This window comes from Scyliorhinus torazame, chromosome 22 (genome assembly GCF_047496885.1).
Source record: "Scyliorhinus torazame isolate Kashiwa2021f chromosome 22, sScyTor2.1, whole genome shotgun sequence".
NCBI lineage: Eukaryota > Metazoa > Chordata > Chondrichthyes > Carcharhiniformes > Scyliorhinidae > Scyliorhinus > Scyliorhinus torazame.
Genome location: NC_092728.1, coordinates 11,162,921 through 11,186,288, shown reverse-complemented (window position 1 = coordinate 11,186,288; position 23,368 = coordinate 11,162,921). Strand labels below are relative to the sequence as shown.

The 23,368-nt window shown below is 51.8% G+C and overlaps 2 protein-coding genes across 2 annotated transcripts in view; one reads left to right on the top strand and one right to left on the bottom strand.

Moving 5' to 3' along the window:
* Nucleotides 1-1,128: 1,128 nt before the first annotated feature.
* LOC140399427 (uncharacterized) lies at nt 1,129-9,430 on the top strand. The gene is made up of 2 exons (XM_072489005.1): nt 1,129-1,221; nt 7,610-9,430. Exons 1-2 carry the CDS (start codon nt 1,129-1,131, stop codon nt 9,428-9,430), a joined length of 1,914 nt encoding a protein of 637 aa, XP_072345106.1.
* Nucleotides 9,431-11,053: 1,623 nt separating this feature from the next.
* Nucleotides 11,054-23,368, bottom strand: part of LOC140399426 (serine/threonine-protein kinase WNK3-like) — a 178,118-nt gene continuing 165,803 nt past the window's right edge. The window contains 4 exon segments of the mRNA XM_072489004.1: nt 11,054-11,422; nt 12,466-12,665; nt 16,726-16,925; nt 22,312-22,892. Of these exon segments, the coding sequence (XP_072345105.1) occupies nt 11,099-11,422; nt 12,466-12,665; nt 16,726-16,925; nt 22,312-22,892 (1,305 nt within the window). The 3' untranslated portion in view covers nt 11,054-11,098.

The following is a 23,368-nucleotide window of genomic DNA, read 5'->3' as shown; positions in this document are numbered from 1 at the left end:
GCATGCTTGCCTTCATTGGCCGGGGCATTGAGTATAAAAATTGGCAAGTCATGTTGCAGCTGGATGGAATCTTAGTTAGGTTCAATTCTGGAGGCCTTAGAGAGGGTGCAGAAGAGATTTACCAGGATGGTGCCTGGTATGGAGGGCATTAGCTATGAGGAGTGGCTGAATAAACTCAGTTTGTTCTCACTGGAATGAAGGAGGTTGAGGGGCGACCTGATAGAGGTCTACAAAATTACGGGTATAGACAGTGGATAGTCAGAGACTTTTTCCCAGGGTAGAGGGGTCAATTACTAGGGGGCATAGTTTTAAGGTGCGAGGGGCAAGGTTTAGAGTAGATGCGCGAGGCAAGTTTTTTTACACTGAGGGTAGCGGGTGCCTGTAACTCGCTGCCGGAGGAGGTGGTGGAAGCAGGGACGGTAGTGACATTTAAGGGGCATCATGGCAAATACATGAATAGGATGGGAATAGAGGGATACGCACGCCGGAAGAGTAGATGATTTTAGTTTAAAGGGGCAGCATGGTCGGTGAAGGCTTCGGAGGGCCGAAGGGCTTGTTCCTGTGCTGTACTTTTCTTTGTTTATTCCCGTAACCCCACCTAACCTTTTGGACACTAAGGGGCAATTTATCATGGTCAATCCACCTAACCTGCACATCTTTGGACTGTGGGAAACCGGAGCACCCGGAGGAAACCCACGCAGACATGGGGAGAAAGTGCAAACTCCACACACAGTCACCCGAGGAATTGAACCTCGGACCCTGGAGCGGTGAGGCAGCAGTGCTAACCACTATGCCGCCCCGATGAGGGAGCCCAGGGTTGTAGGGGAGGGTGGACAGACAGGGAGGTGGAGTTGAGACCACCAGCGGATGCTATGATCTTATAGAAGGGCAGAGCAGACTCGAAGGGCCGAATGGCCTACACCTAAGCCTGATGTTTGCTGCAAGTTCAAAGTGGGACAATATCCTGCAAAAAAAAAAAAGGGGGGGGGAAAGAGAGAGAGAGAGAGAGAGAGAACGAGATGGTAAACTGGGATGGAGAACGGAAAGTGGCAGCAAAGGGACATGGACAATGTGAATGAGCAGGCACTCAAAGTTCTAAAGTCAGCCAAAGGGAATTTCTTTTTCTAAATGAGGAGAAATATTGGTACTCTGAGGAAGCTGGGTGTCCTCGAACGCGAATCGCAGCAATTTGACATGCTGGTACATCAAGCAATTAGGAAGGTAAATGGTATGTTTTTACACTCCAATCCATTTTAAAAAAATGTAGAGTACCCAATTCCTTTTTTTCCCCCAATCAATTTAGTGTGGCCAATTCACCTCTCCTACACATATAGAATTTACAGTGTAGAAGGAGGCCATTCGGCCCATCGAGTCTGCACCGGCTCTTGGAAAGAGCATGCTACCCAAGGTCAACACCTCCACCCTATCCCCATAACCCAGTAACCCCACCCAACACTAAGGGCACTTTGGGACACTAAGGGCAATTTATCATGGCCAATCCACCTAACCTGCACATCTTTGGACTGTGGGAGGAAACCGGAGCACCCGGAGGAAACCCACGCACACACGGGGAGGATGTGCAGACTCCGCACAGACAGTGACCCAAGCCGGGAATCGAACCTGGGACCCTGGAGCTGTGAAGCAATTGTGCTATCCACAATGCTACCGTGCTGCCCTCTTTGGGTTGTGGAGGTGAGACCTATGCTGACACGGGGAGAACGTGCAAACTCCACACAGACAGTGACCTAGGGATCGGGATCAAACCAGGGTCCTCAGTGCTGTAGGCAGCAGTGCTAACCACTGCACCACCCCTTACATTCCATTCCCAGAGCAAAATCTTACAATTAACCAGGTCATTGGCGAGATTGCACCGGAGCAGTCTACAGTTTGGGTGGCCTTACCCAAGGAAGGACATATGTCAGGGGAGGACAACGGTTCACTAGATTCAACAGTTCACTAGTCCCCTGGGGTGATGGTACCATGCAACATGGAGAGAAAGAGACCAGGCCTATTATTCCTCGGATTGAGAAGAATGAGGGGCCAAATGCATAACTTTTAAGGGGACTTGATAGGTTAGATATTGAGGGTGTTTACCTCTGAAATTAGCTCAGGGGGCAGTGGGTGGTCAGTCAAGTGTATTCAGGACTATCGGGAGATCTTTTTGGACACTATGTGGAATGAGGTAGACAATCAGCTATAAATCTTATTGAATGGTGCAGCAGGCATGAGGAGGGGTCCAAATGGCCGACTGTACCTTGTTCTCCTACCATGTTCACAGGCATTGTAAACGTGCACATAGGGATTGATAAGTGTTGGCGGAATTTCTGCCTCCCTCACTTCTTACGGAGACAATCCTTACTGCTAGTCTTTTGTCACCAGCTAAGTATTTTAAAATAGTTTTATTCAAGGGTAAATTGTAAATTTGGTAATCGTCTTTGGATAAGGGCTGGTGAGATGAATGGAGGAATTTCAGATATATTGGTGCAGTAAGGGTTAAGAGCTGGGCTAGTGTGTGTTTGACTGCTGCAGTCATGTTTAAAAGAAATCCTAGTTTGAAATGCAAGTCTACTTTGGGAGGGGTGCAATTAAAGCATCATGAAAAGCTTGGGCTAATGGAATTTTGTTTTGATTAAGGGGATTCCCTGTAGAGTTTAGATGTCAGCTTGGTGGGACGATATCTTTGCTGGGTGGAGCTAAGGCATTTTGAGAAAGCAGGGCAGTTCTGAGCTGAAAGAAGCTGTTTCCAGAAGTCAAACGGTTTTCTCTCCCCGCAGTTCAGTTAAAAAGAGATTAACAGTCTTTAAAGCAGCGCTGCCTTGTCTGAGAACAAGCTGAGAAGTAGCTGCGGAAGATAAACAGCCAGAGTTTCTGCATGGGTCTGACAGGATTCAGATCTTTCTTTAAAGCAATATCCAGAGATCTCTATTTCTCAAAGAACATCTCTGTGAAGCAGATATTCCTGAATGCCATTGGTAGTCACAGTGGATGGAGAGCTGAGATTTTTGTTTAGATGGGAATAAAGATCGCAATGAAGGGTATTGTATTTACTGTATTGAGTAGTATTGTTTAAGTGGTAATTGGAAGCTATTTTCGGATGTGATGTTAAAGATTTTAATACTGTGTTATTAATAAAAGTTTGTTTTAATAATCAACAGTCCTATTTTCTTTGTGGAAATACTCCTGGAGCCAAGTATCCTTTTCTCAGTCTTACAAAATTAAAATTAAATATTGGGATTTCTGTTCAGTCTCCTTTTCTTAAACTTTCTAAGGGGCAATTTAGCATGGCCAATCCACCTACCCTGCGCATCTTTGGGTCATGGGGGTGAGACCCACGGAGACGCGGGGAGAATGTGCAAACTCCACTCGGACAGTGACACGGGGCCGAGATCGAACCCGGGTCCTTGCGCTGTGAGGCAGCAGTGCTAACCATGCGCCACTGTGCCGTCAATCTGTCAAGTATCCTAACCACTGTTGGAGTCTGGTCTGGGATAATAATGCCGAGGGGAATGGATTGAAAGTTGATGGTATCACAAATAGCAGGTAAGTGTTGGTTTTCAAAAGATTATTTGGGGTGTGGGCGTCGCTGGCTAGCTCGGCATTTGTTGCCCATCTCTAATTGCCCCCTGAACAGTGTCTCGCTGGGGCCATTTCAGAGGGGCAGTTCAGTGTTGGCCACATTGCTGTCAGTGGGGTCTGGAGTCACACGTCGGCCAGACTGGCAGAATTCCCTCCTTAAAGGAACATTAGTGAACCAGATGGGTTTTTATAGTTCACCATTACCGAAATTAGCTTTCGATTGCAGATTTTATTAATTTAATTTAAATTCCACCAACTGCCCACAGTGGAATTTGAACCCGTTTTACGACGAACCTTTGGGACGAACACCACGCTCTCGTGACGCTGCCAGCATCAGTTTGTCAAAATGAAAGGAGTGAAGATTCTCACGGTCTGTCGAAGGCGAAGAAACTGTTCTCCAAAAGGAGAAACACCAAGGCGAAGTCATTCCCATGGCTGCCAACCAAGTGCCCAACTCACCCCCCTATTGTTTTCAATAGTCCGGAGGAATTATGCCCCAGTAGTGTGTCCAGTAGCTTGCTGTAAAATACAGCGATGATTCTGGGGCAGTTTCTCAACTCTTTCTAAAATAGTATGACTGTGGGCTAAGTTTGGTTGTCATTCTTTATTATTTTGTGTCCCCCCCACCCCCCCCCCCCCCGGCCGCAAGAGTACCCAATTGTGTTTTCCAATTAATGGGCAATTTAGCATGGCCAATCCACCAACCCTGCACATCTTTGGGCTGTGGGGGTGAGACCAACGTAGACATGGGGAGAATGTGCAAACTCCACACGGACAGTGACCCGGGCCGGGATCGAACCTGCGTCCTTGGTGCCGTGAGGCAGCAGTGCTAACCAGTGCGCCACCCCCTAACATGGCGAACTTTACCCATGTCTTGCAGCACACTGCTGACAGAAGTTGGCACTGCTCTTTACCGTTCTATCATTCTGTCAACAAATCTGGCCATTGAGCTTAGCCTGTTTGGTGCTGTGCTTTCTCTACCATAGACAGATGGCGGTACATTGTGAGCATTATAGGTGTCCTACAGTACACTGCTGTCGGAAAGCTAATTTTAAAAACTGCCAACTTCTATGTATAATTATATGGGTGAATAAATCAGACTACTGAGCTTAGCCTGTATGGTACTGTGCTTTCCTCCATCTTTGAAGGAAGGTGGAATGGAACGAGCCTCTCCTCTGGCACACTGCTGACAGAAGCTGGCGATTAAAGATGCGGGTTTCAGTTCATGAGAGACTTGGATCGGGCTAGAAGCTCACTGGACAAGATATGGCGGGGTGGGAAAATGCCCAGGAGATGACCTTCCATTCTCCTTCTCAGACGAAGGAAGCAATATCGGACTGGTGACCAGAAACTGGAAAAGGGGAATACAAGATGGGACAGAGGGGAGACGCTTGACTGCACCTAGAAACCGGGAAGAACGACTTTCGGGGCTGGTTTAGCACACTGGGCTAAATAGCAGGCTCTTAAAGCAGACCAAGGCAGGCCAGCAGCACGGTTCAATTCCCGTACCAGCCTCCCCGAACAGGCGCCGGAATGTGGCGACTAGGGGCTTTTCACAGTAACTTCATTTGAAGCCTACTTGTGACAATAAGCGATTTTTATTTAATTTCAACTTGGGAAAGGGAACGTCTGCTCAACTCCAGAACGAGGAGACAAAATAAATAAACCAACACCGAGTGTTTAGGTCAGTTTTTTTTTTCTCTTCCCGTCTAATTTTAGAAAGATACAAAAGTCATCTTGCACATGCAGCTAAACTTTGAGGAATGTTTTGACTTTTGGACAATGTTCAACACAAACCTCTTCTCCGCCCCCCCACCCCACCCCTTGATGGGAGGAGAGGGGGGCAGGGAAAGAGAGAAAGAACAGGCATCGACTTACAAACTGCTTTACTACACAGTATATATATTTTTTTAAAAGACAAAAGAAAATAGGCTCAGAGGCGGCACAAAAATAAAATCACAGTTTGAATTTACCAATAATACTGTTTTAACTCTCCTCACGCACCAGAGAAGAGCGAGGAGCCCCCGACTGCTTGACGTCAGTCACCCTTCAACCACCACCACCCGCCTCATTACACCTCGATTTCCTGCCAATTAACATTGGCCACTCTAAAAGCAGCTTCCTTTTAAAGTGAACAGAGGAATGAACAGCAGCCGGGAGGGAGGCAAGTGGGTCCACCGTCACACTGCGTCTCTCTCGGCCTGAATTCTGGCTGGTCCTCCCCTCCCCGTCCACCAGTACCCAGGCCCGGGGGGGGGGGGGGGCGCAGTCAGGGACCACTTCAGCCCACCCCTGGCAGACACGGCGGTTATCAAAAGTAAAATGGTAGCAGCAGCACACGCAACAATGACAACAAAAAATAAACAGCTGCGTTCCAGTTAGGGAAAGAATAACCTGGAAAGCTTTCAATATCAAGGCACTGCAAGTCTGCAGGGTTGTTATTTTTCAAATAAAAAGCACATTTAAAAAGACTGTGCATAAATGGTGGCTAGTGCAGGTATGAGCGCTATTTACTCCATGCTGCACACACACACTGGGGCTGAAAAGCCACTCTCTGAATTCAGATTACAGCACATTACCACCCAGATGGCAGCACACTTCAGCTCACTCAAAGGTCCATTCACCAGACGATGCAAGTGACTTTTCGCCAAAGCTTGTCCAGTGTACTGGCATGGATATTCACATTTACAGTAAAGTACATGACTAACTTGTGCAATATGGTGCTTATGCAAGCCTCTCACCTTGTCCCATTCTTCAAGGTCAGACCCGTTCCTCCCAGTACTGCACCCGTGTTATACAGTGACAGACCCGTCCCCACCTGTACTGTACCCCAGTGTTACAAAGTGACAGACCCGTCCCCACCAGTACTGTACCCCAGTGTTATACAGTGACAGACCCGTCCCCACCAGTACTGTACCTCAGTGTTATACAGTGACAGACCCGTCCCGACCAGTACTGTACCCCGTGTTATACAGTGACAGACCCATCCCCACCGGTACTGTACCCCAGTGTTATACAGTGACAGACATCCCCACCAGTACTGTACCCCAGTGTTATACATTGACAGATCCATCCCCACCAGTACTGTAACCCAGTGTCATACAGTGACAGACCCGTCCCCACCAGTACTGTACCCCAGTGTTATACAGTGACAGACCCAGCCCCACCAGTACTGTATCCCAGTGTTCTACAGTGACAGACCCGTCCCCACCAGTCCTGTACCCCAGTGTTATACAGTGACAGACCCGTCCCCACCAGTACTGTACCCCAGTGTTATACAGCGACAGACCCGTCCCCACCAGTACTGTACCCCAGTGTTATACAGTGACAGACCCGTCCCCACCAGTACCGTACCCGTGTTATACAGTGACAGACCTGTCCCCACCAGTACTGTACCCGTGTTATAGTGATGGACCCATCCCCACCAAGACTGTACCCCAGTGTTGTACAGAGACAGACATTTCCCCACCAGTACTGCACCCCAGTGTTATACAATGACAGACACTTCCCCACTAGTACTGTACCCGGGCGTATACAGCACAAAATGCTTGTATTTTAAAAGACACAAACTGGGTTTGGTGAGTCAGAATGTGGAACTGTATAGCCAGGTGTCTTTCACAGTTCAAGAGGATGATAATACAGAAATGCCACACCCCAACCAGTACCAGGTGATTTTCATCTTAGGACAGGGAAGCTATAAAGACAAGAGATAACAGGTCTCCTCACATACCATAAACCATGATCATTTCACTGCTGCACCTCGCCCCCAAAATCCACCCCCTCCCCAGGTTTCTGCGATCAAGTAAACAGAAAATTAAACTGGAACGGAAAGAGGCTCACAGATTACAATCAAAACAACACAATATAGAATAACAAAACATCGGCAACGAGAGAATTCCCAAACCACAACTTGAGGTTTTCCAAAACGTGCTTTTAAATGTTCACAGTATTCTCCCCCCCACCCCAAGACCACAAAACAGTTGTGCGTGCATGTTAGTCAGGTTAAGGCAACCAAATTGGCACTTGGGAGAAGCCAGGGTGCAGACAGAAAGAGGCATCAGTGGACAGAGAGAGCGATAGCGCGAGGGCGAGCAAGAGGGCGAGCAAGAGGGCGAGCGCGAGGGCGAGCGCGAGGGCGAGCAAGAGGGCGAGCAAGAGCGAGGGTGAGCGCAAGGGCGAGGGCGAGCAAGAGGGCGAGCAAGAGGGCGAGGGCGAGCAAGAGGGCGAGGGCGAGCAAGAGGGCGAGGGCGAGCAAGAGGGCGAGGGCGAGCAAGAGGGCGAGAGCGAGCAAGAGGGCGAGGGCGAGCAAGAGGGCGAGGGCGAGCAAGAGGGCGAGGGCGAGCAAGAGGGCGAGGGCGAGCAAGAGGGCGAGGGCGAGCAAGAGGGCGAGGGCGAGCAAGAGGGCGAGGGCGAGCAAGAGGGCGAGGGCGAGCAAGAGGGCGAGGGCGAGCAAGAGGGCGAGGGCGAGGGCGAGGGCGAGGGCGAGGGCGAGGGCGAGGGCGAGGGCGAGGGCGAGCAAGAGGGCGAGGGCGAGCAAGAGGGCGAGGGCGAGCAAGAGGGCGAGGGCGAGCAAGAGGGCGAGGGCGAGCAAGAGGGCGAGGGCGAGCAAGAGGGCGAGGGCGAGCAAGAGGGCGAGGGCGAGCAAGAGGGCGAGGGCGAGCAAGAGGGCGAGGGCGAGCAAGAGGGCGAGGGCGAGCAAGAGGGCGAGGGCGAGCAAGAGGGCGAGGGCGAGCAAGAGGGCGAGGGCGAGCAAGAGGGCGAGGGCGAGCAAGAGGGCGAGGGCGAGCAAGAGGGCGAGGGCGAGCAAGAGGGCGAGGGCGAGCAAGAGGGCGAGGGCGAGCAAGAGGGCGAGGGCGAGCAAGAGGGCGAGGGCGAGCAAGAGGGCGAGGGCGAGCAAGAGGGCGAGGGCGAGCAAGAGGGCGAGGGCGAGCAAGAGGGCGAGGGCGAGCAAGAGGGCGAGGGCGAGCAAGAGGGCGAGGGCGAGCAAGAGGGCGAGGGCGAGCAAGAGGGCGAGGGCGAGCAAGAGGGCGAGGGCGAGCAAGAGGGCGAGGGCGAGCAAGAGGGCGAGGGCGAGCAAGAGGGCGAGGGCGAGCAAGAGGGCGAGGGCGAGCAAGAGGGCGAGAAAGAGCAAGAGGGCGAGGAAGAGCAAGAGGGCGAGGAAGAGCAAGAGGGCGAGGAAGAGCAAGAGGGCGAGGAAGAGCAAGAGGGCGAGGAAGAGCAAGAGGGCGAGGAAGAGCAAGAGGGCGAGGAAGAGCAAGAGGGCGAGGAAGAGCAAGAGGGCGAGGAAGAGCAAGAGGGCGAGAAAGAGCAAGAGGGCGAGAAAGAGCAAGAGGGCGAGAAAGAGCAAGAGGGCGAGAAAGAGCAAGAGGGCGAGAAAGAGCAAGAGGGCGAGAAAGAGCAAGAGGGCGAGAAAGAGCAAGAGGGCGAGAAAGAGCAAGAGGGCGAGAAAGAGCAAGAGGGCGAGAAAGAGCAAGAGGGCGAGAAAGAGCAAGAGGGCGAGAAAGAGCAAGAGGGCGAGAAAGAGCAAGAGGGCGAGAAAGAGCAAGAGGGCGAGCACAAGAGCGAGAGGTCGAGCGTGGGAGAGAGTTCTCGAGCAAGCAAGAAAGAGCAAGAGAGAGAGAGCGAGCACGGGAGCAAGCGAGCGAAAGGTGAATGGGAGGAAAGCAAAGAGGGAAATGGCAAACTTGCTCGTCTCTGCATGCACCACTCAGATGCAAAAGACACGCGAGGCCTGAAGTTGTTAAATGTTCGTACATTGCTGATTGAGGAGGTTCAGATCCATGCCAGAAAGGGGGGGGGCGCCCCTCCTTCTGCCCCACCCCAATACTCCCCAACGTCCATGCATACCTCTTAGCTTATCTTTTCAAGTATCCCCCCCACTTCACCCTTGTGGCTGTGGATTCAACGTGGAGCTCAAAACAATTGCTGAGACAACACAGCTCAGATGCAAACGGGATTCAACACGGCCGCGGGAAAATCTACACCGTCGGCGTGCAATTAAAAATAAATATTTGAAAATAATTCTTCTTGTAACAAACTCAGGGTGCTTTTGGTTCACCCTGGCAACCCCCATGATGGACCTTTGTGATGTAGCTGGCGTTTTAAATAATTTTTTTTAAAAAAAGAACATGATATGCAACGAGAGACTGGGGGTTGGAAGGGGTGGGGAAAGCCCCCCCCCAAAAAAACACATACAGCGCACACTCTGGGCGCACACAAAGGTTTCAGTACAACATCCCTTTCAAGTAAGTTATTCACAATCCGATGCTGCAGCAGAATGTTAACAGGTACACATGAGGAGGGGGGGGGGAGCAGACAGAACGTAAAGTGTCCATGTAGGTCGTAATTCACATTGTTGGCTCTGCGTTGCACTGGTATCTCCCACCGCCCTCTCCGTACAAGTGTGAGCAGAGCGGCTCCTCCCCATCTCTCACCGCTGCCTCACTCCTCCATCCATCGATGCTCGCCCAGTACAGTCCTTCAGCGAGAGCTGACCTCGAGTTCTCTCCCCAGCCCCTCGCCTGCTCAGTCTTCAGCAGGAAGCCGTTCCAAGTCCAAAGCCAAGAAAGGTGCCCAGTTCATCGGCCTCCCGCTTTCCCCACGAGGTGGGCGAGTGAAGTCAAACCTCCGCCTGGGCCCCCTCTCCGGCCTGACGTTCTGTCCCGTGATGTGGGGCGGGAGACGGGTGGCGTTTTGATGCTGGGCAACCACGGCCAGGAACACGACCGGGAGACGGGTCAAGGTCAGGCGCACAGGCTGAAGATGGACTCGTTGAGGAGAGGAAGACAAAACCCATTGACGAATCCTGGCACATTCAGGGCACTTGGGAGCAAGTGTGGTGGGGGGCACGAATAAAGCTAGACTCAACTCCCACAGGTCAGGTGGCGAAATAGCTGCTTTAATTCACAAATTGCCACCACCTGGGCAAAAATTATTTATAAAACTACCCCCCCCCCGGCCCCAATACCCGGCTCACTGGGAGAGAGTGTGTGTTCTGTGCTTCTGCAATTCTCAGTTTCTCTCAGTATTAAAATCGCAGCACGCTCTCTCTCTCATCCATTTGGGGGAGGGTGGGGGGGAATAGGTAAATGGGTGCAAAAATGACCACCCCTACCCCCTGCAACTCCCCCCTGCAAACCCTGTTCAACTTCTGAGGGCCCAGCCCGCAGAGTGGCCACTCTTTTGAGGAAGGGGTGGTGGGGAGGAGAAAGGGGCATCAGTCAAAGCAAGGGGGCAGCAGAGGGTGGCAGCTCGTCCATCGGTCTTAGGTGACCTCCTTCAGGCTGGCGGAGAGGTGCGGGGTGGGGGAGGCTGCGGTGGTTACGGGAAAGGACACAGATTTTTAAAAACGCTGTTGCTGGTCATGTGGCTCAGGGTCTTCCGTCCTCCTGGAAGCAGCCTCTGTTGGCCGGTGCCGCTAGTTTCAAGCCCGCCTGCCCCCTCTCTCCCCACCAACCCTCCCCCTCCATCCCCCAACTCCCACCAGCCGACCCCGAGCTTGGTAGGTGCCGTTCGGGCCGCCTTACTTTGACCGTGGAGGGGCCGTGGGGGAGCCCTGCACTGGGAATGTCTGCACAGCACCACCACCTCCTCCTCCTCCACTACCACCACCGCCGGCTGCAAGATACTGAGCCAGTCCCTGTGGGGGCGTGGGCCCGGCGGGCTGCGTCTGATACGCTCCTCTGCCAGCCCCACTGTACTGGCATAAGCTCGGGAGGGCGTAAGGGGCCACGGTGCCCGGGAATGAATTTGACGGGGGGATCCCTGGCGGCAGTGCAGCCTGCTGTGTCCCTTGACCTTGCGATCCTGACCCTGCCCAACCAACATTGCTGGCTTGGGAAGTTCCCTGAAAAGGAAAAGAAAGAGGGAGCGGGTTAGTAGGGAAGGAAATTAAACACACAGGAGAGAGAACACAACCCCCGAGAAAATAATTTTCCGCATGTCTGTCCTAATTTTAAAACTGTGCCCCCTGGTTCTGGTCTCGCCCACAAGAGGAAACATCCTTTCCACATCCACCTTGTCAAACCATTCAGGGTCTTATAGACTCAGGTCACCCGCCCTCTCTCGGTGGAAACAAGCCCAGCCTGTCTAACCTCTCCACATAAGACAACCCGCCCATTCCTGTTGTCGATCCAGTAAACCTCAGAACCAGCTCCAACACATTTACATCCTTCCTTAAATAAGGAGACCCAAACTGCTCAGAACATTCTCAACACGGTCACGGTCGATCATTTGTCTCAACCCCACTCTCTCCCGTCCCACTCCCTCGACTTATCAGTGTTCCCAAAATCTATCCATCTGGAGCTTGAATATATTAACATCCAAAACTGTCTGAGTGAGGGGCCTCTTAATGCTTCCGGCTGGGTTTTTCTCCCCCCCCCCCCCTACCAAGGATGGGGAGCAGTACAAGAGGCGGCAGCCGTGTTGGGACACATTTGGACTCTAACCTCTAAAGGAAGGGCCAAGGTGTGGGACACACAAGACAGCGGCAGACAAAGCCCTCGTGCTTTGGTCTGTCAGGCCTCAGAGGAGTCAGGGCTGCCGGGGAATGCGGGCACCTCACCTCACGGTGTCCAGTCCGCACGCTGGGTTGATGTTGACACAGAGCTGCCGCTCGATGCCACGTGAGTGACGCATTACTCGCCAGCGATCTCCGCCTCTGGAACAAGGGAACCATCCTCTCGCAACCTCAGAATATTATGTTTCAATAAGATTGAGGTGATGATCACAGTGATGGGTGGGCAGCAAACATTGGCTCCGGCCTTTCAAACAGCCAGTTCCTGAAAGAGTGCAATCTTCTGACCCACCCGTGGGGGCGGATGGGCTGTTCGGTTTAACAGCCTGCTTTGAGCGCGCGGCCGACCTCTTGCCGTCTTCCCTGCTACTCACGTCACAAACTTGATGCCAGCTCTCCAGGTCCTGACGGTTCTGGATCTGCCGGATTTCGTTCAGGCTGGGCTTCAGGCTGGCGGCTCCAATCCTTTCCTTGGCCCAGTCATCCACGAGTTTGTGCAGGTCGTCCGTGAACGTCCCTTTCTTGGCGCCGGCGGTCTGCTGGGAGTTGTAGGAATCCGAGCAGCAGAACGACCCTGGAGAAAGAAAGAGCGAAGGCCAAACATCAGCCGGCCTGTCCATTGGACGGTGCACCTCATCCAAGAATCTGAGCGGAGGAATGAAAACTGCATCTCTCCAGAAAATCAGATTTTCACTGCACCAAAGGAGGCCATTCAGCCCATTGGGACTGTGCTAGCTCACTGAAAGATCTGTCCATTTAATCCCCCCCACGCACTTTTCCCCACAGCCCTTCAAATCTCTCCTCCCCCACCCCCCCGCCCCTGGTATTTATCCTTCTTTTTGGAGGGTGAATCTGCCCTTTCAAGCAGTGACACAGATCACAGCAACTCACGGTGTATAAAGATTCTCTTCATCTCCCCTCTCAGGTTCTTTTTCCAATTCTCCTCAATCTGTTCCCCCTCTTCTTACCACTGGGAAAGATTTTCTCCTTATTTACTTGACTGAAATCCCCTAACTTTCTATGCACTGAGATCAATCTTATCATTCACTCTGACAGTACGGCTCTCCCTCAGCACTGACCCCCCCCCACAGTGCGGCTCCCTCAGCACTGACCCTCCCAGTGCTGTGCTCCCTCAGCACTGACCCTCCCACAGTGAGGCACTCCCACAGTGCGGTGCTCCCTCAGTACTGACCCTCCCACAGTGTGGTGCTCTCTCAGTACTGACCCTCCCACAGTGTGGTGCTCTCTCAGTACTGACCCTCCTACAGTGCGACGTTCCCTCAGTACTGACCCTCCCACAGTGTGGTGCTCTCTCAGTACTGACCCTCCCACAGTGTGGTGCTCTCTCAGTACTGACCCTCCTACAGTGCGACGTTCCCTCAGTACTGACCCTCCTACAGTGCGGCGCTCTCTCAGTACTGACCCTCCTACAGTGCGACGTTCCCTCAGTACTGACACTCCGACAGTGCGGTGCTCCCTCAGTACTGACCCTCCCACACTGTGGCGCTCTCTCAGTACTGACCCTCCGACAGTGCGGTGCTCCCTCAGTACTGACCCTCCCACACTGTGGCGCTCTCTCAGTATTGACCCTCCTACAGTGCGACGTTCCCTCAGTACTGACACTCCCACAGTGTGGTGCTCTCTCAGTACTGACCCTCCTACAGTGCGACGTTCCCTCAGTACTGACCCTCCGACAGTGCGGTGCTCCCTCAGTACTGACCCTCCCACACTGTGGCGCTCTCTCAGTACTGACCCTCCTACAGTGCGACGTTCCCTCAGTACTGACCCTCCCAGTGTGGTGCTCTCTTCAGTACTGACCCTCCTACAGTGCGGCGCTCTCTCAGCACTGACCCTCCCAGTGCGGCACTCCCTCAGCACTGACCCTCCTATAGTGTGGCCTTCCCTCAGTACTGACCCTCCCACAGTGCAGTGCTCCCTCAGTACTGACCCTCCGACAGTGCGGTGCTCCCTCAGCACTGACCCTCCGACAGTGCGGCGCTCCCTCAGCACTGACCCTCCGACAGTGCAGCACCCCCTCAGCAGTGACCCTCCGACAGTGCGGCACTCCCTCAGCACTGACCCTCCGACAGTGCGGCGCTCCCTCAGCACTGACCGTCCTATAGTGTGGCCTTCCCTCAGCACTGACCCTCCTATAGTGTGGCCTTCCCTCAGTACTGACCCTCCCACAGCGGCCCCCTATCGTTTGTCATTTATATAAACAACATCGATGACTATGTGGGGGGGTAGAATCAGTAAGTTTGCGGATGACACAAAGATTGGCCGGGTGGTTAACAGTGAGGTTGAATGTCTTGGATTACAGGAAGATATAGATGCGATGGTTAATTGGGCAGAAAAGTGACAGATGGAATTTAACCCTGAAAGTGTGAGGTGATATACTTTGGAAGGAGTAATGTGGCAAGGAAATATTCAATGAATGGTCTGACACTGAAAGTTCTGAGGGACAAAGGGACCTTGATGTGTTTGTCCATCGATCTCTGAAGGCAGAAACGCAGGTTAATAGGGAGGTGAAAAACATACACTTGCCTTTATCAATCGAGGCATATATTACAAAAGCAGGGAGGGAGGTCAAGTTGGAGTTGTATAGAACGTTGGTGAGGCCAGAGCTGGAGTAGTGTGTGCAATTCTGGTCGCCACATTATAGGAAGGGTGTGATTGCACTGGAGAAGGTGCAGAGGAGATTCACTGGGATGCTGCCTGGGATGGAACATTTAAGTCATGAATAGAGATTAGGTAGTCTTGGATTGTTTTCGCTGGAGCAGAGAAGACTGAGGGGCGACCTGATCAAGGTGTACACGATTATGAGACAAGATTATGAGGGGCATGGACAGGGTGGATAGGAAGCAGCTGTTGAATGAAAATAAAATGAAAATCGCTTATTGTCACAAGTAGGCTTCAAATGAAGTTATTGTGAAAAGCCCCTAGTCGCCACATTCCGGCGCCTGTTCGGGGAGGCTGGTACGGGAATTGAACCCGCGCTGCTGGCCTGCCTTGGTCTACTTAAAAAAGCCAGCTATTTAGCCCAGTGTGCTAAATCAGCCCCCAAGTTCCCCTTAGTTGAAGGGGCACTTACGAAGGGACACAAGTTCAAGGCGAGGGGCAGTGGGTTTAGAATGGTTTTGAGGAAAAGCCTTTTTACCCAGAGGTTGGTGAAGGACTGGGACACATTGCCTGGGAGGGTGGTAGAGGGCGGGTTGCCTCATTGGCTTTAAAAAGTAGCTGGATGAGCACTTGGCACGTCATAACATTCAAGTCTATGGGCCAAGTGCTGGCAAATGGGGTTAGGTAGGTAGGTAGGTCAAGGGCTTTTCATGCGTCAGTGCAGACTGGATGAGCCGAAGGTCCTCTTCTGCGCTGTATTGTTCTGTGATTCTGTGGATGAGTCCAGAACTAGGGAGCACCATTTTAAGATTAGGAGTCGCCCTTTTCGGACAAAGATGAGGAGAAATCTTTTCTGAGGGTTGTGCATATCGAATGGCAGTGCAGGCGAGAGCAGACTCCCTTCTGCTCCTATTTCGTCCGCCCCTATGTATGTTCGAGACGATTCACGAGTGGCAATCTGAGCGAGAGGCAGGAAGTATAGAAATGTCAAGTTGTGATGGCAGAGAGATCCTCCCATCCCTTTCATCTCCTCGATCCCCCATATATTTCTGTTCTTTTCTCCCTCGTGTGTTCATCCAACTTTCCCCTGAATCAGATCAAAACGATTCACCATGACCACTCCCTACGGGCGTGAGTTCCACATGCTCTCCACTCGCTGGGTCAAGATGATTTCATTAATTTCCCTCGATTGGATTTATTAGTCACTATTTTATTCTGACGGTCCTCTAGTTTGGACCGTCAACCCTGCCCCTCAACATGTGGAAAGATCTCCTGACCACAATACTTAGGAGCAGAAGGAAGCCATTCGGCCATCGAGTTTGCTCCGCCATTCAATGCGATCTTGACTGATAGAAAGTGATAATCCTCAACTCCACTTTCCAGCCTCATTCTCAGAACCCTCGATTCCGTCACTGACTAAAAATCTGTCTCTCTCAGCCATGAACATCCTTTCCCCCCCCCACAATTAATGGGCAATTTAGCGGGGCCAATTCACCTACCCTGCACATCTTTTTGGGTCGTGGGGGTGAGACCCACGCAGACACCGGAAGAACGTGCAAACTCCGCACGGACAGTGACCCAGAGCCGGGATCGAACCTGGGACCTCAGTGCCGTGAGGCAGCAGTGCGCCAACGTGCTGCCTAGCCTTGAACATACTTATGACCCAGCCTCTCTACGGTAAAGAATTCCAAAGATTCACTCCCCTCTGAGGGAAGAAATCGCTCATCTTTGTCTTAAATTCTCTACCTAGACCCCCCACTTTTATCATTTTAAAGATCTCGATAAGGTCACACGCCCCTTCCCCTTCTCTTTTCTAGAGAAAAGAGCCACACCCTGTTCCTTACTTTTTGATGTGTTATAATCTCTTGTTTCTCGTATGGTGTCATTCTATCATAAATCTTTTAGAGAAACAGCCCTAGAACTTGTACATTCTTATTTTTAAATAGATGATTAACAGTTTCAATCGACAAAGCCATTTTGCACAAGTTGAGGAAACGTTGCACCTTGGCGCTCACCTGTACTGGTGGGAGCGTTGCTCAGGGAGTGAGACTTGGAGTTGCGGAGCTTGCTCTTGGCTGACCTCTGTCGTCGGCCGAGGGGAGAGTAAGCTGGCAGGGAGCCCTCGCATGACTCCTTGGGTACGTGGAGGCGCTCGTAAAGCTCCTGCAGCTCCTGATTTTGCTGGGCCTGGAGGTACACTACTTCCTTTATGTGCCTGTTTCAAAGAGAGAGAGAAAGAGGGGGGGGTCAGCACAAGACAGTAAACTGTTCCCCCCAATCCACAGATTACATGAAATCTCCACTATTCAAATCCAAATCTAGCTGTATCCGAACTCACATCAAATTCCATTGCCCGTCAGCTCACTCACCTACACTCGCTCAGTGTTCAAATCTACCCACAGTCTAGTCCCCACCTATCTTTGTAACCTCCTCCAGCCCCTACTCCCCTCCCTATCTCTGTAACCTCCTCCAGCCCCTACTCCCCTCCCTATCTCTGTAACCTCCTCCAGCCCCTACAACCCTCCCCATCTCTGTAACCTCCTCCAGCCCCTACAACCCTCCCCATCTCTGTAACCTCCTCCAGCCCCTACAACCCTCCCCACCTCTGTAACCACCTCCAGCCTCTACACCCTCCCTATCTCTGTAACCTCCTCCAGCCCCTACAGCCCTTCCTATCTCTGTAACCTCCTCCAGCCCCTACAACCCTCCCTAGCTCGATAACCTCCTCCAGCCCCTACAAACCTCCCCATCTCTGTAACCTCCTCCAGCTCCTACAACCGTCCCTATCTCTGTAACCTCCTCCAGCCCTTACAACCCTCCCCATCTCTGTAATCTTTTCCAGCCCCTTCAAGCCTCCCAATCTCTGTATCCTCCTCCAACCCCTACAACCCTCCCTAGCTCTATAACTTCCTCCAGCCCCTACACCCCCATCTCTGTAATCTTCTCCAGCTCCTACAAGCCTCCCAATCGCCGTAACCTCCTCCAGCCCTTACAAGACTCTCTATATCTGTAATCTCCTCCAGCCCCTTAAACACTACATATCTCCTCCAGCCCCTACAGCCCTCCATATCTCTGTAACCTACTCCAGCCCCTACAACCGTTCCTATCACTGCAACCTCCTCCAGCCACTACAACCTTCCCTATCTCTGTAACCTCGTCCAACCCTACAACCCTCCCTATCTCTGTAACCTCCTCCAACCCTCTGAGATCTCTGCGCTCCTCCAATTCCGGCCTCCTGAACATCCCCCAATTGCCATTGTTGCACCACAGTTGGCCTCACTGTCAGCTGCCTTGGGGGATTGGGGCGCTCTGGAATTCCTTCTCTTAATCTCTCCGTGTCTCTCTCATTGTTTAAACACTCTTTTAAACCAACCTCTTTGACCGAGCTTCTTAATTGTTTGTGCCAAGTTCATAAGATACAGGAACAGAATTATTAATTTTTTAAAATTAGAGTACTCAATTCTTTTTCAAAATTAAGGGGAAATTTAGTGTGTGCAATCCACATCTTTGGGTTGTGGGGGCGAGACCCACATAGACACAGGAAGAATGTGCAAACTCCCACGAACAGTGACCCGGGGCCGGGACAGCGTCGTGAGGCAGCAGTGCTAACCACTATGCCACCATGTCGCCCTTGGAGCAGAATTAGGCCATTTGGCCCATCAAGTCTGTGCCGCTATTTGATCATAGAACATAGAACATAGAAAATACAGCACAGAACAGGCCCTTCGGCCCACGATGTTGTGCCGAACCTTTGTCCTAGATTAATCATAGATTATCATTGAATCTACAGTGCAGAAGGAGGCCATTCGGCCCCCTGAGTCTGCACCAGCTCTTGGAAAGAGCACCCTACCCAAACTCAACACCTCCACCCAACACCAAGGGCAATTTGGACATTAAGGGCAATTTATCATTGGCCAATTCACCTAACCCGCACATCTTTGGACTGTGGGAGGAAACCGGAGCACCCGGAGGAAACCAACGCAGACACGGGGAGGACGTGCAGACTCCACACAGACAATGACCCAAGCCGAAATCGAACCTGGGACCATGGATCTGTGAAGCAATTGTGCTATCCACAATGCTACCGTGCTGCCCTTAAGAACAAATAAATCTACACTATATAATTTTCCCGTTATCCATGTACCTATCCAACAGCTGCTTGAAGGTCACTAATGTTTCTGACTCAACTACTTCCACAGGCAGTGCATTCCATGCCCCCACTACTCTCTGGGTAAAGAACCTACCTCTGATATCCCTCCTATATCTTCCACCTTTCACCTTAAATTTATGTCCCCTTGTAATGGTGTGTTCCACCTGGGGAAAAAGTCTCTGACTGTCTACTCTATCTATTCCCCTGATCATCTTATAAACCTCTATCAAGTCGCCCCTCATCCTTCTCCGCTCTAATGAGAAAAGGCCTAGCACCCTCAACCTTTCCTCGTAAGACCTACTCTCCATTCCAGGCAACATCCTGGTAAATCTTCTTTGCACCTTTTCCAGAGCTTCCACATCCTTCCTAAAATGAGGCGACCAGAACTGTACACAGTACTCCAAATGTGGCCTTACCAAAGTTTTGTACAGCTGCATCATCACCTCACGGCTCTTAAATTCAATCCCTCTGTTAATGAACGCGAGCACACCATAGGCCTTCTTCACAGCTCTATCCACTTGAGTGGCAACTTTCAAAGATGTATGAACATAGACCCCAAGGTCTCTCTGCTCCTCCACAATGCCAAGAACTCTACCGTTAACCCTGTATTCCGCATTCATATTTGTCCTTCCAAAATGGACAACCTCACACTTTTCAGGGTTAAACTTCATCTGCCACTTCTCAGCCCAGCTCTGCATCCTATCTATGTCTCTTTGCAGCCGACAACAGCCCTCCTTACTATCCACAACTCCACCAATGGCTGGTTGGGAATATTCCAGCCCTCCCATAACTGTCAGTTGCCCAATGCCCACTGAGGGTCTCGCCCTCCCCCATCTCGAGGCTGATTAATGATGTATTACCCAGGGACCACTGTAAATAATGATATACTACCCAGGGACCACTGTAATTAATGACATACTGCCCAGGGACCACTAAAATAATGATATGCTATCCAGGGACTACTGTAAGTAATGAAATTCCACCCTACGACCGTTGTAAATAATGATGTACTACACAGGGAACACTGTAAAAAATGACATACTACCCAGACACCACTGTCAATAATGATTTCCTATCCAGGGACCACTGAAAAGAATGAAATTCCACCCTGGACCGTTGTAAATAGTGATGTACTCCACAGGGACCCTGTAAATAATGATATACTGCCCAGGGACAACACTAAATAATGATATACTATCCAGGTACCACAGTAAATAATGATAGACTATCCAGGGGCCACTGTAAATAATGACATACGGCCCAGGGACCACTGTAAATAATGATATACTACCCAGGAACCACTGTCAAATAGAGGCAACATGCACCCCTCCCCCCCCCCCCAAGAAAGGGTTCACATATCCAACTCTGTATTTACCTCTTCCCCGTTACAGACTGCAGATTCCTTCTTCACCCTGACCATCCATTCTACAGCCCATGCAAGGCAAGACCATGATCATACCCTGAATAGTAAGCTAATATAATATACTATCTCTACAAGGCTCGATACGGAATTATGTACAACAAAATCCCCATGAAACAATTTGCAACACCTTTAAAAAAATTAATTTAACGTAATCAATTATTTTTTCCAATTAAGGGGAAGTTTGGCGTGGCTAATCCACCTAACCTGCACATCCTTGGGTCGTGGGGTGAAACCCACGCAGACACGGGGAGAATGTGCAAACTCCATACTGACAGCGACCCAAGTCCTCAGCGCTGTAGGCAGCAGTGCTAACCACTACACCACCCCCACTTTGCGATGTTGAGGAAAAGTGCAAGTTGAGAGGAAAGGGGAGGAAAAGAGTCACAAAGGTTGACAAGGCAGTACATCAAAACATCTCAAAACACTTCACGCAACTAATGGCTTCCACTCCTGTTCTCAGCAGGGAGACAATGGCGGAGTGAGACGGTCACTGGACTAGTAATGAGGAGACCCAGGCTAATGCTTTGAGAGCACCTCACTCAAGCACCCCCTTAACCCAGTAACCCCAATTAACCTTTTATTTTGGATACTAAGGGCAATTTAGCATCGTCAATCCACCTAACCTGTACATCTTTGGACTGTGGGAGGAAACCGGAGCATCCGGAGGAAACCCACGCACACATGGGGAGAACGTGCAGACTCCGCACAGACAGTGACCCAAGCCGGGAATCGAACCTGGGACCCTGGAGCTGTGAAGCCATTGTACTAATCACTATGCTACTGTGCTGCCCAGTAATGAAGCCTGTTCCATCGTCGAAGGTCTGCTCAAGAAAGAGAGGCAGAGAAAATTAGGAGCAAAAGAATATTTTGCTGAAATCAAAAGCCATCCTTCCTTTTGATGTTATCAACTGCGAAGATCTGGATCGGAAAGAAATTCCTCCACCCGGTGTGGCTGGACCCGAAGACCGATTAAATTAGGAAGGAGTTAAGGTGGCAAATGGTATGTTGGCCTGTATTGCAAGGGGGTTTGGATAGAGGGTGTCTCACTGCAATTATGTAGCGCTTTAGTGAGAAGGCACCTGGAGTATCGTGTATAGCTCTTTTGAGATTACAATCCCAACAGCGCCGAAAGAGGACATTCGGCCCATCGGGTCTGCACTGACCTTCTGAAGAGCACCGTAACTCCTGGGATGGAGGCAGTGTCCTGTGAGGAAAGATTAAATGGACTGGACCCTTAATCTCTGGAGTTTCGAAGAATGAGAGGTGATCTCATTCAAACATACCAAATTCTTACAGGCCTCAACAGGGACAGTTGTTTCCCCTGGGGGGAGGGGGTTTAGAAGCAGGGGGCACAGATTCAAAATAAGGGCCTGGTGTTCAAGACCGAGACTGAGGGCAGCACGGTGGCGCAGTGGGTTAGCTCTGCAGCCTCATAGCGCTGAGGTCCCAGGTTTGATCCCGGCTCTCTGGGTCACAGTCGGTGTGGAGTTTGCACATTCTCCCCGTGTTTGTGTGGGTTTCGCCCCCACAACCCAAAGATGTGCAGGGCAGGCGGATTGGCCACGCTAAATTGCTCCTTCATTGGAGAAAATGAATTGGGTACACTAAATTTATTTTTTAAAAAGATACAGGAGAATTAGGCCATTCAGCCCATAGGGTCTGCGCTGCTATTCGATCATGGCTGATATAATTTTCATCCCCATTCCCCTGCCTTCTCCCATAACCTCTGGTCCTCTGTCCTGGCATCCTACCATTCATTGGTGTTTTCACTTGCCCTGATAATCCTGCCAAAATGCATCACTGCACACTTTTCAGGGTTAAATTGCCTTTGCTTTGAATGGTGGTCCTGAGCACAGAGTTAGGTACGGTGTTGGGGCCAAACTCCAGCTGGGGTCACAGGGTAGGGGAGAATATTGTGGTCTACACAGGGCTGGCCGGCTGTCCAACCTCCCATCTGATTGGGTGATTGTCGCCGTATCGAGGTAGCCTCACCAGGATGACCTCTGCTACCCGCCCAGACCAACTTACTTCTCCCTCAGGCTCCCCAGCTCCCGTTTCAAGTCCTCGTCTTCCACCTCCGACTCGTCGTCGCTGGTCATGGGGGAGGTGGGCGAGTTGCAGAGCATGGCGTTGAGCTGGTGCGTCCGCTGACCCGCCTCCAGCGCCAGCCGGGCGCCCGGGCACATCCACTCCCCAGTCTCATCGGTGTAGCTGGCCGGGACGGACAGCTCGCTCTCGGTGCTGGGCTGCTTGCTGACGGCACCGCCCCGCCGGATGTCCTTCAGCCACTGGCTGTTGGCGGATTGGACGTTGCTGCCACCACCATCACCCAACTGTCCGTCTTCCAGCTCACAGGCGCCGGCGGCCTCGGGGAGAACCTCATCGTCGTACCAGTTGGGCGGCAAAGCCAAGGGGCCTTCCATCGTGTCAGACCCACTGTCCCAAACGCCACCGGCAAAAGTGTGCCCAACCACCTCCTTCAGTACCAGTTCTCGAGGACCAGAGGCAGCTCCTTCTTTCGGGTCGGCTATTATGGCAGCGACGCCATCGCAGGCGTCCTCCTCGACTGGCGGAATGGCTCCTTCCGGGTGCAGGACAGCCGTGGAAACCTGAAACACAGCAGAGAGATTACAGAGTGCACATCCCCAGGGTTCCCTCTCCCCCAATACAGTGCACTCATTCCCAGGGTTCCCTCTCCCCCAATACAGTGCACTCATCCCCAGGGTTCCCTCTCCCCCCCAATACAGTGCACTCACCCCCAGGGTTCCCTCTCCCCCATTACAGTGCACTCACTCCCAGGGTTCCCTCTCCCCCAATACAGTGCACTCACCCCCAGGGTTCCCTCTCCCCCATTACAGTGCACTCACCCCCAGGGTTCCCTCTCCCCCATTACAGTGCACTCACCCCCAGGGTTCCCTCTCCCCCAATACAGTGCACTCACCCCCAGGGTTCCCTCTCCCCAATACAGTGCACTCACCCCCAGGGTTCTCTCTCCCCCAATACAGTGCACTCACCCCCAGGGTTCCCTCTCCCCCATTACAGTGCACTCACCCCCAGGATTCCCTCTCCCACATTACAGTGCACT

What these genes read in the sequence shown, in the direction of transcription:
- LOC140399427 (XM_072489005.1), top strand. Translation starts at nt 1,129, where the DNA reads ATGAGGAGAAATATTGGTACTCTGAGGAAGCTGGGTGTCCTCGAACGC. An exon ending in TACATCAAGCAATTAGGAAG is followed by an intron (nt 1,222 to 7,609) that starts GTAAATGGTATG and finishes ACTTGGGAGAAG; the next exon opens with CCAGGGTGCAGACAGAAAGA.